The sequence below is a fragment of the Miscanthus floridulus genome, chromosome 2 (genome assembly GCF_019320115.1).
Source record: "Miscanthus floridulus cultivar M001 chromosome 2, ASM1932011v1, whole genome shotgun sequence".
NCBI classification, from domain to species: domain Eukaryota; kingdom Viridiplantae; phylum Streptophyta; class Magnoliopsida; order Poales; family Poaceae; genus Miscanthus; species Miscanthus floridulus.
Genome location: NC_089581.1, coordinates 177773748 through 177794326, shown reverse-complemented (window position 1 = coordinate 177794326; position 20579 = coordinate 177773748). Strand labels below are relative to the sequence as shown.

At 51.5% G+C, this 20579-nt stretch overlaps 1 protein-coding gene across 1 annotated transcript; it reads right to left on the bottom strand.

Annotated features, from left to right (window-relative positions):
- Positions 1–5874: 5874 nt before the first annotated feature.
- Positions 5875–6177, bottom strand: LOC136537512 (uncharacterized). The gene has a single exon (XM_066529459.1). The coding sequence runs from the start codon at positions 6175–6177 to the stop codon at positions 5875–5877; it is 303 nt and encodes a 100-aa protein (XP_066385556.1).
- Positions 6178–20579: the final 14402 nt, after the last annotated feature.

Here is a 20579-nt window from a genome sequence, read left to right as displayed (position 1 = left end):
TGGGTGTTTTGCCTTCAGCCGAAAGCGTTAGGCGGAGGTGCCTGCCCTGGCGTCGCGCAAGTCGCTCAAGGTGAGCACGGGCTCCACCGCTCAACGGGTGGTGGAGGCGCAGGCCACCGTACAGCATGGTGTGGCGTCGGTGAGGGCCGACCCGAAGGAGCTAGTCGCCCAGGGGGAGGCTACCGGGGTGGCCACGAAGTGAGCAGGGGAGGAAACGCCTATGCCCCGTGAGGCCGAGGCTCGTGAGTCAGATGGGATCGAGGCGCCCTCAGTTGCTGAGGCCACCGAGGGTGAGACAGAGACCCCTCGGACTTCCAAGGCTAAGGCAATGGTGGCTGGGGCGCCTAGGACCACCGAGGCCGAAGTGGCGGGGACCGGAGCCCCCGAGACCACCGAGGCCGGGGTGGCAGGAGCCAGCGTGAGCGCGGCAAAGCCGGTGGCCCAGGAAGTGGAGGCGAAGGCGGGGCAAGCCTCAATACCACCACCGGTCCAAGGCCCACTGCCGTTGTAGGAGAGTGCCCGAGAAGTGGAGGTCCATTCGATCTCCTCCAATGATACTTCCTGGGCGAAGGAGGTGGTCGATGCTGAGGTGGCTGGCACTATGGAGTAGCCGGCTTCGACCTCTGGCGAGGGAAACTCGGCCCTCATGCGGGTATGACCTGAGCCCCGTGGGTGGGATCACCCATGTGTCTTGTGGTAGAGCCAGGACAACCCTGACAGGGAGCCTCTGTTCACCCTCGAGGACACAGCCGAGGGGGGGGGGGCGCTGGGACACCTTTGAGCAATACCGCTAGCTGGCAGAGCAGTCACTGTGGACAGCGCTGTCCATCATGGCTGATGATCTGCCCAGGGTCGCCCAGGTTCACGCCTTCTTTTCTCATGTGGTGTCATCTTTTTCCAAGTTTTCTCACAGTGAATGACCCCTGTTTTGCCTATCCAGGAGCTCGAGACCCAGTCCCTCGGGAAGTCATTGTTCCTCCGACAGGAGAGGGACGTCTGGGACCAGCTCCAATAGCAAAAGGGCTTGCTCGCCGACGCCAACGAGCTTCTATCGACGTGTAGCATGGAGGTGGAGGACCTTCGCCTTCGCTGTGTCGATATGAAGGCCGAGGCAGCCACGGCTTAGGAGCAGGTCGCCCCTTTGGCGGCATGGGTCAAGGAGCTGGAGGAGGAGCTGACCCGGGTGGCCGGCGATCAGGACACCTTTAGGTCTTAGGCTGAAGAAGCGACGGCCTCTGCCAAGGCCCTTACTAGGTAGCTGGGGGCGGAGCCGGGTGCGCACCTACTGATGAAAGGCACCCTGGCAGAGGCCCTCAAGGTGGCCGAGGCCTCCCAGATCGAGGCTATGGCCTAGAAGGGAAAGGTCGAGGGTGAGTCCTGTTCCCCTCGTTTTACTTGTTTTTCTTACGCTCAACTCCTAACTCCCTGGTGTGATGCAGAGCTGGAGAAGGAGGCTTCTAGGGTGGCCGAGGCTTCTCGGGTCGAGGTCTAGGGCTGGAAGGAGAAAGCCGAGGCCTCTCGGGTCGAGGCCCAGCATTGGGAAGAGAAAGCCGAGGGTGAGTCCCGTAGGCCTCCACCCCTATTTGGCTTGTTTTCCTTTACGCTTAACCCCATCCTGTTTGTTTTGGCGTAGGGTTGGAGAAGGAGGTCACCCGGGTAGCTGAGGCCTCTGTCGCAGTGTAGGTGGTGCTCGAGGCCGAGATCAAGGAGCACAACACGCTGCAGAGTGCCACCCGTACCATGTGCGAGGCCCTAGAGGTTGAGGGGGCCCAGTCGGGTAGCTCCCTTAGGAGCCGCTTGGTCGCGTTGAGTGGCCAAGTGCGCAAGCAACTCCGAGGGGTACTGCACGCGGGCGTCAAGCATGCCCTGGCCGTCGTCTCCTCGCACTACGTCGGCATCGACCTCAAGGCCGTTAGTGATGGCTATGTCTTGCCCGAGGATGACGAGGAGGCTGACGAGGAGGTAGTGAAGCTGATGGAGGCGGCTGAGGGCCCCAACACGGTGCTGGCAAAGCTGTTCGAAGAGGAGGTGGTCCCTCCCACGCCATCCGCCAATGCTGGAGACCCTGAGCCTTGACCTGGGCCCAAGAGGCCATGTAAATAGATTAGGAATTATGTTACCATATCATAACGCTGGTGGCCATCGAGGCCTTTTTAAAGTACTCGTGTGTCTACGTTTCTTAATCATTTTTATTGTATTTCCGAGCCTCTGCCCTCTATCTCGTCTCTGAACATATCTCTTGCAAAAAACTTCCTTGGAGCCTAAGCTGCCACTCAGGCAAAAGGTGGTGAGGGAGTGCCATAGCCCAGAGGCGTAGGCCGTCTCGCGACTCGGCCGGCCTTTTGGCCTTGAGATAGTCTTTTGGTCCTTAGGTTTTTTACAATCGATTTGTCAGAGCATGCTAGAGAGTTTGGCGTAGAATTTTTTTTTGAAAAACGACTAAAAAATGATGCATGGGACTTAGGGGGAGTCCTCCCTTCTAGCCCCCGAGGGAGGCTCGGTTTTGCAGAGGCAGAGCCGAGTCTCTCTAATGGAGTTATCATATCGCTGAGGCCCTTGATGGGCCCGAAGGGTTTCTCGAAAGATTAGAACAACTAAAGAACGCTTCTTAATTGTATTTCAAGAAACAATGTATACAATGCTTGGAAATTTAAGGGTAAAAGTGACGTAGCTGTTCTATGTTCCAAGCATTGGTGAGGATTTCACCCTTCTCGTTGGCTAGCTTGTAGGTCATGGCTTCAGCACTTGGGCGACGATGTACGATCCTTCCCATGGCAGGGTCAGCTTGTGGTGGCCCTTGTTGCTCTACCTTAGGCTCAGCACCAGGTCACCCACTTTTAGGTCTCGGCTTTGAATGCGCTGGGCTTGATAGCATCGTAGGGCTTGCTGGTACTTGGCCAAATGTAGCAGCGCAATGTCTCAGGCTTCCTCCAGTTAGTTGAGGGTGTCTTCGCGAGCGGTGTGGTTACTTTGCTTGTTGTAGGCCTGTAGCCTCGGGGAACCATACTCCAAGTCAGTGGGGAGGATAGCCTTGGCTCCATAGACTAGGAGGAACGGTGTGAACCCCGTGGCTTAGCTCGGAGTGTTCGTCAGGCTCCAGATGACTGATAGGAGTTCGGCAAGTCATTTCTTGCTAGTCTTAAACCGGTTGTATATTCTTGACTTGAGGCCTTGTAGGATCATGCTGTTGGCACATTCTACTTCGCCGTTTATCCTAGGGTGTCCTATGGCCAACCAGGCCACACGGATGTGGTGGTTGTTGCAGAACATCAGGAACTTGCGGCCAGTGAATTGCGTCCCGTTGTCAGTGATGATGGTGTTCGGAGCCCCAAACCTGTGGATGATATCAGTGAAGAACAACACCGTTTGCTCGGATTTGATTTGATTGATCGGACGAGCCTTGATCCACTTAGAGAACTTATCGATTGCTACCAGCAGATGGGTGTAGCCCCTGGGGGCCTTTTGTAGAGGCCCAACCATGTTGAGCCCCCACACGGTGAACGGCCATGTGATGGGGATGGTTTGGAGTGCTTGGGCCGGGAGATGCGTCTATCGTGCATAGTACTAACATCCCTCACCAGAGCGTACGAGCTTGGTGGCGTCAGCAACAGCCGTTGGCCAGTAGAACCCTTGGCGAAAAGCATTTCCGACGAGCGTCTGATGCGCTACATGGTGCCCGCAGGCTCCCGTGTGCAAGTCCCAAAGTAGGGCTCGACCTGCCTCGGTGGTGATGCATCGTTGGAGGACGCTAGATGGGCTTCGCCTATACAACTCAGCGTTGCTGAGGACGTAAGTCTTGGCTTGGTGAGCAAGCCATCGGGCTTTGGTCCTGTCTACGGGAAGCTCTCCTCGGATGAGGCAATCAAGGAACGGGACTCACCAGTCTATGCCCTGGTTGGCCTCAGGAGGCTCCACGTTGACTTCCATGACCTCAGGCTCGACCGAAGGAGTCTCGGTGACAGAGGGGGCCTCGAGCCCTGCGGTGGGCTCGACCGGTGAGCCCGCTTCTGCCACTGAGGCATAGTCGATGGAAGGCTTGTGGAGGTCTCTGGCGAAGACATTCAGAGGGACCGGGGCCCATGCCGATGCCATCTTTGCTAGTTCGTCTGCGGCCTCGTTGAATTTTCGCGTGACATGGTTGAGCTTGAGTCCATCGAACTTGTCCTCAAGGCGGCGTACTAGCTTGTAGTACGCCTCCATTTTAGGGTCATGGCAGTTCGACTCCTTCATTACTTGGTCGACAACGAGCTATGAATTGCCCCACACATCGAGGCGCCATGCTCCAAGTTCAATGGTGACGAGGGCTTCGTACTTGGCTACGTTGTTGGAGGCGGCGAAGTGGAGCCGAATCATGTAGCGCATGTGTACTCTGAGGGGTGAGATGAAGAGCAGGCCCGTGCCTGCCTCGGTCTTCATCAGGGACCTGTCGAAGTACATGGTCCAGCATTCCGCCTATACTTGGGCAGGTGGCAGTTGGGTGTCGGTCCACTCTGCCACAAAATCGGCTAAGACCTAAGATTTAATTGCTTTTCGAGGCGCAAAGGATAGAGCTTCCCCCATGAGTTCGACGGCCCACTTGGCTATCCTACTCGAGGCCTCCCGGTTATGGATTATCTCTCCCAGGGGAAAGATGACACCACGATCACCGGGTGGGATTCAAAGTAGTGACACAGCTTGCGTCGAGCCAAGACTATGGCATAGATCAGTTTTTGGATGTGAGGGTAGCATGTCTTAGTCTCAGAGAGCACTTCGCTGATGAAGTAAACAGGTCATTGGATGGGTAGAGCATGCCCTTCTTCCTGCCTCTCGACTACCACGACCGCGCTGACCACTTGGGTCATTGCGGCGATGTAGAGTAAGAGGGCTTTGCCTTCAGCCAGCGGTATCAGGACAGGAGGATTGGTGAGCAGTGCCTTGAGTTTGACAAGGGCTTCTTTGGCCTCAGGAGTCCAAGAAAAGCGTTCCAATTTCCTCAAGAGGCGGTACAGATGCAAGCCTTTTTCGCCAAGGCGCGAGATGAAGCGGCTTAGGGCCGCAAGGCATACCATAACCCTCTATACTCCCTTGAGGTCTTGGATTGGCCCCATGTTGGTCACGGCCAAGACCTTCTTCGGGTTGGCCTCGATGCTACGTTCCGAGACTATGAACCCCAAGAGCATGCCTCGGGGGACCCCAAAGACACACTTCTTGTGGTTGAGCTTGATGCCCTTCTCTCTAAGGCACTTGAAGGCTATCTCTAGGTCATCGATGAGATTGCTGGTCTTCCTAGACTTGACCATGATGTCGTCCACATAGGCCTCGACGGTCCGCCCGATGTGTTTGCCAAAGACCTAGGTCATGCACCGCTGGTATGTGGCCCCTGTGTTTCTGAGGCCGAACGGCATAGTCACATAGCAGTACATGCCAAATGGTGTGATGAAAGAAGTCACGAGCTGGTCGAACTCTTTCATCTTGATTTGATGCTAACTGGAATACGCATCAAGGAAGGATAGGTTTCACATCCCGTAGTGGAGTCAACGATTTGGTCGATTTGAGGTAATGGGAAGGGGACTTTTGGACATGCCTTATTTAGACCAGTGTAGTCTACGCACATTCTCCACTTCCCATTTTTTTCTTAACTAACATAGGATTAGCTAACCACTCTGGATGGGACACTTCCTTGATGAATTTGGCCGCCAAAAGCTTCTGTACTTCCTCACCGATGGCCCTGCGCTTTTCCTCGTCGAATCGGCGTAGGCACTGCTTCACCAGTCTAGAACCAGCCTGGATGTCCAAGGCGTGCTTGGCGACCTCCCTCGATATGCCCGGCATGTCTGAGGGACTCCATGTGAATAGATCGGCATTCGCACAAAGAAAGTCGACGAGCATGGCTTCCTATCTGCTGTCGAGGGTGGCGCTAATCCTTAGCTCCCGGTCGTTGGAGCTGGTCGGGTCGACCGGGACGAGCTTGATGGCTTCCGTGGGCTCAAAAGTCCCAGTGTGACGCTTGGAGTCTGGCGCCTCGCTACCAAGCCGGTCGAGATCAATGATGAGGGCCTCAGCTTCCACGAGAGCCTCGACATACTCGATGCATTTGACATCACAGTCGTATGCATGCTCGTACGTGGACTCAACCATGATGACACCATTGGGACCCGGCATCTTGAGCTTGAGGTAGGTGTAGTTGGGGACCGCCATGAACTTGGCGTAGCACGACCACCCTAGGATGGTGTGGTAGGTCCCTTTGAACCCAACCACTTCGAAGGTGAGGACCTCCTTGCGGTAGTTGGAGGGAGTACCAAAGCAAATGGGCAAGTCGATGCACCCGAGGGGTCACGTGCGTTTCCCCAGCACGATGTCATGGAAAGGCACGGCATCACCCCAGAGCTACGACTGGTCGAGCTCTAGGAGCTCTAGGGTGTTGGCGTAGAGGATGTTGAGGCCGCTGCCTCCGTCCATCAACACCTTAGTGAGCTGGGTGTTGCCGATGATGGGGTTGACGACAAGTGGGTATTGCCCAGGGTTTGGGACATAATCGGGGTGGTCATCCTGATCAAAGGTGATCGCCTCCCAAGACTAGTTGAGGTACTAGGGAGCGGCCGCCTTCACCAAGAAGACCTCCTAGCGCTCCCTCTTCTGCTGGCACGCCGTGAGGCACGCTGAAGGCCTGTCGAAGATCATGAAGGTGTTATGCACCTCGGGGAACCCGTCGTCTTTGTCATCGTCCTTGTCATCAGCGCCTCTCTTCTTAGCGTTGTTGTTGGGGAGCCTGAGCTTGGCGTAATAACGCCGGAGCATGGTGCACTCCTCGAGGGTGTGCTTTATCAGGCCCTGGTGGTAAGGGTAGGGTTTTCTAAACATATCATCGAAGAGCCCAGGGCCTCTGGGCCTCGAGGATTCTTGCACTCTGCGGCCTTGACTAGGCTGGCCTCAAGGTCTTCTTGCTTGCCCTAGCGACCCTTCTTCTTTTTCTTGGGGAGGTGGGGAGCCGAGGCCTTAGGGGCCTCGTCCCTCCGCTTCCCCTTGGCTTCATTATCGGGGAAGATGGCTCCGATAGCCTCTTCGCTCGAGGCAAAGTTGGTGGTGATGTCAAGGAGTGCGGCAGCCGAGGTCGGTATGTTCCGGCCTAACTCCTGGACCAGGTCTCGGCAAGTGGTGCTAGAGAGGAAAGCCTGGATGATTTCTGAGTCGCCAATGCTTGGCAACTCGGTGCATTGCTTGGAAAAGCGTCGGATGAAGTCTCGGAGAGACTCGCCTGGCTTCTGGCAACAACTTTTAAGGTCCTAGGAGTTCCCGGGGCGCACGTATGTGCCCTGGAAATTTCCAACGAAGACCCTGACCAAGTCGCGCCAGTCGTGGATCTATGAGGGAGGGAGGTGTTCGAGCCAGGCTCACGCCGAGTCTGACAGGAACAGCGGGAGGTTGCGGATGATGAGCAGGTCATCGTCCATGCCACCTAGCTGACAGGCCAGGCGATAATCGGCCAGCCAAAGTTTGGGGTTGGTCTCACCGTTGTACTTCGTGAGGTTGGTCGGTTGCCAAAATCGGGCCGAGAAATGAGCAGCGCGGATAGCTCTGCTAAAGACTCGAGGCCAGGCGGCTCAGGAGAAGGACTGCGGTCCTCCCCACTGTCGTAGTGGGCACCCTGGTGCAGATGGTAGCCTCGGGCGGGCCCCTTGTTGTCGTGGCGTCGTCGCCTACTGACCACATCATGGTCGCCTTGCGCCTCGCGTCAGGCGCCGAGGCGGTCATGTACCAAGGGGGCCCTATTGGCTGTTGGCGCCCGAGCAGGCTTAGGATGAACCGAGGCCTCTCTGTCTCGCTGAAGCGATGTCACGGGTAGTTCCAAAGCGCCCCCACACCGTCGCAAGGTGGAGCTCTCGGCCTGCTACACCACGATAGTCTCGAGGAGGTCTCGGAGCTCGCCGTGGACCCATCGCCCCATCGTGGTAGAGGGCTCGGGCATCGTTCGAAGAAGCATCACTGTGGCCACAATGTTCTGGCTAGCGCGATGGAAGATAGGGGGTTGCTCGTCCCCCCCATCGTTGTTGATGCGACAGTGGACGTCGCGAGCACTCCGCCAGGCTACTCCGCCCTCACCGCGACCCCGCTGCTCTTGCTTGAGAGTGTCTCAGAGCTGCTGTAGAAGGAGTCGGTCTTGTTCGACCTTGTCCTAAAGTTCATAGAGCTGCTCCAGGTCTAGGTGTTGAGGCCCTTCGGGGGCAGGTTTCTCATTCCGCACTGCTCGGGGCTCGATTCGCGGAGGTGCGGCGCCGCTGAAGGGTCGAGATGGCGACTAGAGGGGGGGTGAATAGTCTTTTCTAAAACTTAATCGCGTTGGCTAACCGATACAAATGCGGAATTTAAACTAACGGTCTAGCCAAGACTACACCCCACTATATATGTTCACTAGCACCTTGCAAAGATAACAATTATGCAACAAAGGTGCCGGGCTAGCTAGAGCTCTCCTAAATAATTCTAGGAGCAAGGTCACACAAACCTATGCCACTAGTAATTTAAACAACAAGGGAGCTCCTACACATGCTAGTAAGCAAAAGCACAAAGCTAACTAAGCTCACTAGCAATGCTCAATAACAAGGCAACCAATGCCTAATTAGAGAGCGCAAATACTTAGTTACACAAACTAAGCAATGTGACTAACAAGGTTACTAAAACCAAATTAGCCACGCAAGGGAGCTACTTCTATGCTACACAAGCAAGAAGGTAATAAGCAAGCTACACAAGCTATCTAATTACAAGAGCAACTACACAAGCTTAATATGTATAGAAGTAATTGCAAGCTTGTGTAATGGGGATGCAAACCAACGGGAAGAACAAGGTTGACACGATGATTTTTCTCCCGAGGTTCACGTGTTTGCCAACACGCTAGTCCCCGTTGTGTCGACCGCTCACTTGGTGGTTCGGCGGCTAATTAGCATCACCCGCTAAGCCCGCACGTCGGGCGCCGCAAGAACCTACCCCTTGAGTGAGGGTAGCTCAATGACACGCTTTACTAGAGTTGCTCTTCGCGACTCCCGCGGGGCGAGCACAATGCCCCTCACAAGCACTTCTCCGGAGCGCCGCACAAGCTTCTTGCGCGCTTCGACGGAGACCACCACCAAGCCGTCTAGGAGGTGGCAACCTCCAAGAGTAACAAGCACCACCGGCTTGCAACTCGATCACCTAGTGCCACTCGATGCAACCTCACGATGCAATCGCACTAGAATCGCTCACTCACACAATCGAATGATCACTATCAAGTATATGTGTGATGGAGGGCTCCCAAGCACTCTCAAGCATGGACACAAAGTCCCCCAAGGTGCTCCACCCCAGCCATGGCCGAGGGCCACTTCTATTTATAGCCCCAAGGGCTAAACTAGCCGTTACCCCTTCACTGGGCAACGGTCGGGACGACCGGACGCTCCGGTCGTGTTGACCGGACGCTGGACCTCAGCGTCCGGTCGCCCACAGACGACCACGCGTCCCGGTTCCAACGGTCACTTGACCTGACCGGACGCTCCAGCTTCAACTGACCGGACGCTGAACCCCCAGCGTCCGGTCGTTTCCAGTAAGCTCCCGAGCATGACCGGACGCGTCCGGTCGAACGCGATCGGACGCAGCCAGCGTCCGGTCACACTCCAGCGACTACTACACTCCACGATAGTGCGACCGGACGCAGCCTGCCAGCGTCCGGTGCATTCAGATCCAGCGTCCGGTCAGTTGACCGACGCCAGCATCTTCTCTATTTTCTTCACCCTTGCTCAAGTGTGCTAACCACAAGAATTTGCATCCGGCACAATAGAAAATAGACATTCCATTTTCCCGAAAGCGCCGAATCCCGCCTCGCAAGCTCGGCGGGAGGGAGAGAGGGACCCAAAACCCATCTCACCCCTGCAAACACCACCTCCTTTGTAAATGTGCCAACACCACCAAGTGTACACCACAATGTGTATGTGTGTTACCTTTTCACAATCATTTCTCAAAGGATGTTAGCCACTCAACTTGCCACGCCACTCGATCCTAGCGACAATGCAAAGTTAGATCACTCGAGTGGCACTAGATGACCGATATGCAAACAAGTTTGCCCCTCTTGATAGTACGGCCATCTATCCTAAACCCGGTCATAAACTTCTCTACACACCTATGACCGGTGAAATGAAATGCCCTAGGTTATACCTTTGCCTTGCGCATTCCATTCCATCTCCTCCAATGTCGATGCAACGCATGCACCAACACGATCAACAATGATATGATCCACTCCATATCATCACATGATCATATTGGTTCATCGATCTTGACTCTACTTGCTCTTCACCGTTGCCATCGTCCATCGGCGCCAAGTCTTGCTCAAGCTTCACCGCCACGCGGTCCATCACTCCAAAGCCTTCGACTTGCCCTTCACGCTTGCAGCCGGTCCATCAAGCCAAGTCTTGTCTTGATCTTCTCCACCTTGATCACATGACTCAATGTCATGTCTCATGTGCATTTAAGCTCCTTCATCATCACATGTGTGAGCTTTGCAACATCTCCAAGCCATTTTCACCTTCATGGCATATGTTGCTCACACACATGTACCTGTGGACTAATCACCTGTGTATCTCACATAAACACAATTAGTCCACCTAGGTTATCACTCAATTACCAAAACCAAACAAGGACCTTTCAGCCGCTCGCCCCACCGAGGGGCAAGGAGCGAGAGTCTGCCCCTTCGTCCTCATCGCCCGTGCTCGGCATCCCAAGCTCGACATGGAAGCACTCATGAGTAGGGTCATAAGTGCCTTTGTCATCAGAGTCAGAGTAGCTGAAGTAGTAGTCGCTCGTGGTTAGGAAGCGATGCATGGCTTCAGGGTCGCGAAGTCCAGAGAAGTCCGCTCCAGCCCATGCCTCGTCCTCCTCCAAGGAGTCAGCATGGGTGTGGGCCGAAGTCGTGGTGTCGAAGTCAAGGGCGAAGCATTGGTGGCGTCCTGAGGGCTCCGCGTGAGCGGAAGCGTAGGCGGAAGCATATGTGGCGGCAGCATTTCTCAACCCGAAGGGGTACGGGGATGGTGCCATTGCCAGGCTTTGCTCCACCGAAGTCAACTCCTCAAGATGTGGTAGGGCAGAGCCTGATGATGGGGTGTCATCGCACGCCACCGGCGTCTTTCCCTTATCCAGGCTCAGGCTAGATAGGTCCCCAACCAGGGACCTTGTGCCAATAGCTGGGCATGGGATACCGGTGGAGCGCGGTGCGTTGCCCTGAGCTTGCGCAGTGTCGAGGTGGTCCCGCCCATGTTGTGCCTAGCGAGCATGATGAGAGCGGTGGCCTAGGCGCTGCCTGCACCTAGGCATCTGGGGCGTGATGTCGTCGATGGTCAGCGGGACTCTAGGTGAGAGGAGTACCATATCACACTCATGTCCTAGAGACATGAACTCTAGGCTCCCAAACTAGATTATCATACCGAGACGCAGTGGTCGCACGGGGTCTGCCATCCGGAACTTGTCGGGATGATGAAGATGACACACAGTAGATCCCCTACCTGGCGCGCCAACTGTCGGTGTTTCAGACCGACGAGCCCTCAACCAACTAGTGAAAATGTACTATATGCCCCTAATCCCGAATAGTGATGCAAAGAGACACAAGGTTTATACTGGTTCAGGCAAAGGTGCCCTACATCCAGTCCGAGAGATCGATCTTGTATTCCTTGCACCGAAGTACTTGTAGTAGGGGGTTACAAGCAGGGCGAGAGAGGGAGCGAATCCTAGGTCTCTGTGTGAAGCGGTGTGGATTGCTTGAGATGTTGATCTCAGGCAGCGGGGAAGCATGCACGTTACAGAGTGTTGAGCGTGTGTTCATCTATCTATTGAACTCCTCCCTAGAAATGGCCCCGGTCCCTCCCTTTTATAGTTGAAGGGGGACATGGGTGATACATGGGGTTACTACATAGCATCGTGCGAACAGAGGCGGCATGTCTGAGCCCTGTAGCCTATCACTGTGGCGGTATGGTTGACAGAGTGGTCCTGTCCTTAATGCACTGGGGTGACGTGCCGGTCACACCCGATCCTGTGCGTTGTAGGAGCTCTAGTGATAGCTTGACCCAGGGCATGGCGGACGATGTGCCGGTTGCTGTGCGTTAACAGTATGAAGATCCAAGGCCCGGTTGGTGTCGAGGCCAAGCAACCATGGGGGCTCGGCGAGCGCGAATCTCGAGGTTGCCGAGACCCTGAAGTGGATTGCCAAGGCTTGGAGGGAGCAGTTGGTTCTGTACACTGATTCCGAGGCTATAGTGACCCAGACTTGACTCCCCACGTCGCGTTGTTCCTGGAGCAGGGGTTAGCTAGCACAGTGCAGTGCGAGCGTCGGTTGTGGGCACAGTACCGAGCACAGCAGCCGGTAACCCCTGCCCTATCCCATCCCGGACGGTATGGTGTTGATGCGACTTCCCGTCTCGTCGGCCGCTCTGCTGTGTCGAGCCATCATCCGACTGATGTCACAGGAGTGGTTGGTCGCATTAATTGGATGCGACGCTCTGTCGGAGAGATCGGTCGAGGCAGAGGCAACGGGGCCGTTGCCGAGCCGGCCTCGAGCGAGACGGAGAATTGATACCACGTCCAAGGCCTTACGTGCGGGGCCTCGAGCGAGACGGAAAATTGATACCACGTCCGAGGCCTTCCGTGCGAGGCCTCGAGCGAGGCAGAGGTTCGGTAGGCCATCTGAGGCCTTTCGTGCGAGGCCTCGAGCAAGGCGGAGAGTCGATGGCCTCGGACAAAGCCAGGGGTTAGCCAATAGTTTGTCTCTTGGCTTTGATTTTGACAGAGTCTAAGCGATTTTTTGGTTTTTGCTTAAGGGACCCCGTTTTATGGTACCCGACACTTTTATTAAAGCATTCTTTTATGTTATCCTATCAATTTGCTAATCCATATTATACGTGTGGGGGAAGTTTAGTTTAAACACGATTCTCTTTTCATGATGCATGCATCGGTCTACCCGTTCACTCAAGCCGGAATATAGCGGTATTCATAAAATTTTTTGTCACATCACACACTCACTTTCCGTACACTAAACGATTCTTACGCAGCGTAAGTTAGTGTACCTACAGAAACTTGATTAGATAAAACCAGTGCCGCTATCTTAGACCATATTGCTAGGGCTTATAGGCTTATACTTATTTACATAATTTTATCGCATCCTACTTTTTGCAAAACTTTTGTTGGTCAAATTTTAGGTTTTGAAAAAAGTTATGAAACTCATAGACTCATTATTGGCTCTGGTACCACCTATGGCAGAACCACCTAAAATAGCACGCTTCTGAAGGCGCTCGTCTTCCACCAGACATTAAGCACCCTGAAGGTAAGCTACATCGAACGGTTTCATCGAGCACACCCCAAGGGAGAACTCGAATAATCCATGTTTTTCCTCTAGGATCCAATAATGAGAACGAGTTTACAATACTTAGTCTATTTCATACAACAAGAGTTCTTAGAAATACATTATTACAATACCAAGTTCAGAGTGCGGAATTTAAACAACGGAATTAAAATAAACATCTAACGATAAGATACAAGGATCCGTCTATGCCCACCAGAAGAATCCTTCATACAACAGCTACTCCTCAAGCTGCATCTACAATAGGGATAAATAAACTCTGAGTATATGATGTACTCGCAAGACTTACCCGACTAGTGGGAATAATTTCCCGACTCCAAAGGATATGATAAGCTTTATGGTTTGCTGGGTTTCCTTTTTGTGAAAAGCCTTACTAATAGTGCATCCTTATGTATGTTTCTTATTAGTAGTCATGATTAGTTCATTATCTAACCATTCTATATAAGTACCTGTTCTACTTTCAAGCAAGAGTTAAGCAATCATATCCATTTCACCATCTTTCATCTTCCAGTTCTTACTATGGTGCTAGATTATAGACAAGTCATACCGTATTACACGGCGATTCATGAATCAATATAGCCCAGCTGGGTACCTCGAAACACACGCCCCGTTTGTACCCTAGGCACTAGCAGGACCAACCCACCACTCTCCTATCAAGGGGTCTAGGTCCCCGTCCGAACATAGACTCTAAGCACCCACACCTGAGTCCTGGACTCAGTATGGTGCTTAAACCTCCACCATCTCCGCCTCTAATCAGTCGGTCTGAAAAGAGTCGAAACACACGACAAGAGAGCAACAAGCCTTCCTGCTCCCATAAGCAAGTATGTGCTCATGATAATAAGTCTGTGACCTGACTAGAATCCAATGCAATGGCCGGTCTTTAACCAACACGGACAGGAAAAACAGTGTAACCAAGCTATGCCTCATTGGCCACGGGACACAACCTATTACACCCACCAATACCCATGCCATATCCCTGTCCGGTCTCTATTTTTCCTTTCACCATTTTATTATGAGGGTGATAATAATAATAATCACCTATTGCGAGTAATGATAGGTTACTCACGCTACCGATAGCCTAAGCATAGCAGCTACTCGACCTATGCTAGTAGGACTCATAGCTAGGGTTATCTATCCATGTAGTTTCAACAATAAACCTGTAAAATAAATGGACATCACACACACACACACACACACACACATATATATATATATATATATATATATATATATATATATATATATATATATATATATATATATATATATATATATATATAGTGATTATTCAAAATAAGGGTTATGTACCGGGGTTTACTTAGGGCAGGCGCGGTGTCAGCTTAGTCAATCAGTGGTAGCTCTAGGACCACCTCCTGCATGAGGATCTTCTCCTCGTACTCCTAGATCACCTCCTCAAACTCATGATCTCCACGAACTCGTTCTCTACATGCATACGATGATGATGCAACACTTAGTATCTCGGCAACAACAACTCTTAAAATAAGAATACATATGGTAAATTACTAAGCTAGCTCTAATGACTAAGATACTAAGCTAACTATCATCTTTATCAAGTAAAGTGTTGGGTTTAACTAACAAACACCTAGTTTTACAAATGAAGGATATATCTCTATTTCTACTAATGATTTAATGTATATTTGAAACAAAGAGCATTTAACTACCGTTATGTTAAGTCTATTCCAAAGCTACAAAAATTACAGTGAGCACATATTAATACCATGAAGCTACTGTAAAAATTTCTAAGCTAAACTTATCACCATTTTGCCACAAAAATTCCTACAATATTTAACTTAATAATATTAAGCACTATCAAATAATTTAATAACTCCTGGTATCAACAAGTATATATATACGAACTAAATACACTAATAGATAGAGCACAATTTTAGGAACTTAACAAAATTTGTTTTATATTTTCTGGATACCAACATTATTTTATATTAATTACCAAAGTTCAGCTCAGAATTAAAATAAAAAGCTATTTCTATTCTACACGAAAAGGCTAAACTAATTTCGGCCCAACGCGGCCCACACGAGATGCAGCTCACGCGCGTGAGAGCGCACGACGGCCTGCGGTGCGAGCCACACAGCACCGGCCCACGCACGCAAGGCGGCCCGTGGTGAGGAAGCCCACGCGCGCTGGCACATTAGCAAAAACGCCCTCGCGTTATCAGAAAATAGCGCGAACACTACACGTACTATTTCTATAGACAATGACTTTGCAACGGAACCCTCGGATCTTTCTCCTCTTTACACGGCAAGGTCCCTATCCTCCCCGCGCGCTCCGGCGCAGTGAGCGATGGCACTGGAGCTTGCATCGGCACACGGGACCCACACTGACCTATCTACGAGGTCAATGCTCACCTAGGGTTTAACGCGAAGCGATGGGCGGTGGTGGCACAAACGAGGGTGAAGCAGAGCGGGCTCTCCCCGGCGGCGGGCGACCTGCAACAACGACAACCTCGTTCTGGTGAGCCACAACGCTAATAGGCCAAAGTTGTGGTTTGGCCGACGACTACCTAAGCAGTGCTGGCCACGTGTGCTCGACGAGCACGGCGACAAGCCGCGGCGGACATAGCCACGTCAGCGGCAGCGGGGAGGTGGTAGCGCTCCCACTGGCATGCGTATGGTAGAGAGGGAGCCAAGGCGAGCTAGTAGTGTAGAGGAATTTGCGCGGGGTGAAGTAGTTAAGGCTGGCCATGACGCGGGCGGCGATGGCCTTAACAGCACGGTGGCGGGCAAAGCTCCAAAATTGGAGCTCAGCTGAGCCACAATCAAAGCGGGGTGGGTGTCGGCTGGAGAAGGGACGTGAAGGCGGAGACACGAGTACAAGGAATTGATGAGAGGTGTCGCTCTCTGGCTCATCGTGACGCGACACGACGGTGGCGGAAAGCTGAGAAAGAAGAGAGAAAGAAAGAAATGGAGCGCGGCAGTGGGTTCAGCTCGTCCTTGCCTCGGCGGGACGCGAGCGGCGAGCTCGGGAGGCCCACGCACTAGCGCTACGGACAACGTGTGCCCGCGTTCGACCGGCATGGCCCGTGCGCCGCAGTGCCATAAATGGCATGGCGACGGTGGCTCGCCCACGTGCGCGTGGCAGAGGCGACACGCACAGGACCGGCAATAGCATAGAGATGCAGTGGACCGGCGCGGACACGACGATGATGCGACGGTAGCGACAGCGCAGCGTGGCCGCGGCGGCACCCAAGAGAGCAACGCGAGGCAGAGTAGCAGGGCGCGGGGCCAGCGTCTCGCTGCGGCCGGCCTCGGCCAAGCCCAGGTGGCTCGACCGGCCAAGTGCGGCGGCATGGTTGACCGCGCGGGACGCAGCCATGTGCGCAGCGTGAGAAGGCCACGCGGTGACCGCGCACCCGGCGCCAACCAACGCGAGACAGTGATATGCACAAATTTTAAAGCGTTCATCATGACCAAACGGTTGCTTTAGGACCTAAACCATCTTCACCATGCTCAAGATGGCACATGAGACTACCAAATTGACCTATAACACTACACCACTCCTTAACCCAATCTCTCATAATAAATTGCTAAACATAGCAATATCTAACCGTTGGCAGACTTGAAAATTTCTAAGTTTTTTAGCTGAATTTGATTTCCAATTTGCGATTTCTAAGCTCATGGAAATATTAGCTAGCAATATCATTTTTCGACCACAAGTATTTCATTGTCATCTACAAATTTTGTACTTCAAACTTTATTTAAGCATCACATATATGTTCTATAGCATTTTTGCTTAATAAAAATTGGTTTTAAACCCTCAGTGATATAACATGACTATCGAATCAACTTTCGTTTCGCATTTTAGTTGATCGTTTCGAGCTACTGAAATTGATCTACACACTTTATCACATGCATTAACACATAAACATGATGCTCATGACATGTTTTAGTAAATGATTTACGGTGTAACACCGAGGGTGTTACAATACTGAAGCATCAAGTCTTGAATATCTTCCGCTGGTTGTTGTGCAGAAGTGGTTGTACCGGGAGATACAGGAGTAGGGTTATCCACAATGACATAGGCCCATATATCATTCCCTTGAATGGATTTGAACATCTATTTAGCAGAGATAATATTTAGGGACAGTGGGGTTGGCTGTAGACCTTTGAGAGTAATGAGTTTCCCTTGATGATATGAAACTGTAATGTCTTAGCTGCCCAATCACATTGCATGGGACTGAAGGTTTGGAGCCAATCAAACCCTAAAATAGCATCATATGGTAGCAAGTCCAACATTACCATGTCAGTGGTAAATGTATGGCCTTGAATGTAGCACTGTAGGCCCTTAACTTGTTTAGCTGTAGTCATCCAGTTGCCATTGGCTAGCTTGACCTTCTGCTGCTTCATGGGAACAGTAGGCAGCTGAGTGAGATTGACAAAATGGGAACCAACAAAAATTGTGACTGCTGCCAGTGTCGATTAAGATGAGCATAGTTTTGTTCTTCACTGTTGCTTTCAACTTGATTGAATTAGCAGCTTCAGTACCGGCCATAGCATTGATAGACAACTGACCAAAATTTTCAGTGAGCATTTCATCGATAGCCATTTCATTCAACAGGTCTTCATTGATTTCCTTGTCCAGATCATTAACCACCAAGGCATTGAGCTGGGGCTTGTTCTTTTTTGCACAATGTTCGGCATGACCAGGCTCATATTTTTCTCCACAATGATAGCATAGATTGTTAGCCTTTCTGTAGTCCCTCAATTGGTTGTGCCTCCAGAGATTGCCATATATGGATGGAGGTTTGGCTTCAGGTTTTGCATGCTGAACTTTGGGATTAGGTTGCTTCTGTTGATACTTAAGGTTGCTCCTGTCCACAATTTTTTGCTGGATTTTGGCAATGACAACAGCTCCTTCTACAGTTGTTGGGACTTGGGGTTCCACCACAGCTCTAATATCATCCCTGAGAGCTCTCACATATTGAGTGGCAAAGAACAGAAAGTCATAACTAGGCCCATGAATAGTCACATCATATTGGAAGGACTGAAACTTTGTAGTGTATTCCTCCACAGTAGATGTTTGCTTGAGATCTCAAAGCTCATTGATGGCTGATCTATAATCATCACTGCCAAACTGTTCTTGCACATCTGCAGAAAATTGCTGCCAAGTAACTGCAGTATGAGTTAACTTATAAGTTTGCCACCATTTGGCAGCATTCCTTTCCAGATGCATTGTTGCTGCTTCCACCCACAAACTTTCAGGAATTGAATAGATGGAGAAATAGTAGTGACATTTGTCCAGCCAGATCTTTGGTTGAGTACCATCAGCAGAGGGAAAATGCATTTTGGGCAAGGTGTGGTGAGGCAATGATTCTGGTTTTGGTGGTGGCTTGGTGGACTTGTATTGGTGAGATGGTTCTGGCTTAGCTTTTTGTTTCCCATTGGCAAAGACATTCTCAAACTCAATCTCATCATCAGCTATGACTGACCCAGCACTGACAGAACCAGCCTCCCTCTCAAAGTGTCTCAGAGTCAGTAGAGCAACTGCCTGACCATTAGCACACATTTGTTGAGCGATGAACTGTTGGTCTGCTGTACATTGAGCCACTTTCAGATTGGTGTCAGCTAACTGTTGCTTAACCTCTTGCTGAATGATACCAATATCGTTCATCCTGGTGAATAGGAGATCGAAATTGTCCATCACTCGCCCCCACGGGTTCGATCCCCTTCAGCACTCGTCGACATCTGCTCCAACAAGATTTGCGTCTGCACTAAAGGTTTAGGCTGCTTGGAAGGCGCCATGATGCAAAACTTATTGTGAAACAGCAATGAACAAGTAGTGTAGCAACAGGTTCAGTCGAAACATCTCTTATCGTGTGCTACATTGAATCCCAACTCCTGGAACTGAGGCTCGATCGAGGGATTTTACACGGAAACACGCGTCCCGCAACCCAAACCGAAGGACAATTCCCCGCCGTACGCCACCGCTCAGCAATCGCTCGCAGCTTACGGAATTTTACACGGAGATAGAGGCTTCGCAACCCTTGGTTGGTAAACGATGCTAGCTAGAGAAGAAAGGGTGAGCGATAGAGTACACGCCGCTGAATCGGATCTGGTCGATGCAGAACCCTAGTCGAAGAAGGTGTAGCCGAAGATGACGGCGCTGCTGACAGTTGACGCACCGCCGGATCTCGTCGATTGAAGCCGCTCACCACGATCTGCCGCTGAGGATGCGTGCCACGGTGCTCGAGCTCGCCAATTTGGTGACTTTGGAGGTGGACGAAAACGAAAACGCTGCTGACCTCGGATCAACCAAAGAGTGGAACTACAAGACCTCTAGCACAGCACCGCAAGGATGCCGTCGGGGATCTACCAACCACCCGGGATTACGATCTGAGATCGAAGCAAACGAGATCGAGATCGGAAGCGGAAAGTAAATCGGACAGCGGGCCGAGGATAGATGGTCTTTGATACCACTTGTAACGTGGCAACCGACGGTGATCGCCGGAGACGTGAGAGACAAGATGGCTATTGCCGACGAGGAAGGAGCAGAGGACGGCTCTATCTTTCGGTTTACTCAATAGCAACATTCTTAATTGTCTTACAAGCCACCGTTGCTGAAAATATAGAGAGAATTTCTTATTTGACACTGGAAAAATGAGTTGTTCTTTTTTTTGTCTTAAAATTTTCTTCGTTCTCTATTTGACACTCACTTCAACTTTCGTTCCTAATTTGACACTGCCGTCAAATCCGTTAGCTAACGGTGTTAACTGGCCGTTAAAAAGACGTTTTTGCCCCTAGAAAAAAAGCGGCGAAGCAAATTTGAGAGGAAAAAAAACCTGCGCCTTTTTTTTTAGCTGGGCGCATGCATCAGAGGCGGGCGCAGGTTTTTTTTCCTCTCAAATTTGCTTCGCCGTTTTTTTCTAGGGGCAAAAACGTCTTTTTAACGGCCAGTTAACACCGTTAGCTAACGGATTTGACAGCAGTGTTAAATTAGGAACGAAAGTTGAAGTGAGTGTCAAATAGGGAACGAAGAAAATTTCAGGGCCAAAAAAGGAACGACCTATTTTCCCAGTGTCAAATAAGAAAATCTCTCGAAAATATAAGGCATACAGCCGACCGGTCCCTGGGACCCCTAGTCTTACTATAGTGTGGAGGGTCAAGAAAATAGATAAACTCGTGTCAACTTTCTGCCCTCCTAAAAACCCTCATGTTCAATTTCCCTTTCATGAGAAATTTACTTTATGTAAATATATTGAGA

Excerpts from the sequence above, each read along its gene's own strand:
- LOC136537512 (XM_066529459.1), bottom strand. The coding sequence starts at position 6,177 with ATGGCGGTCCCCAACTACACCTACCTCAAGCTCAAGATGCCGGGTCCC.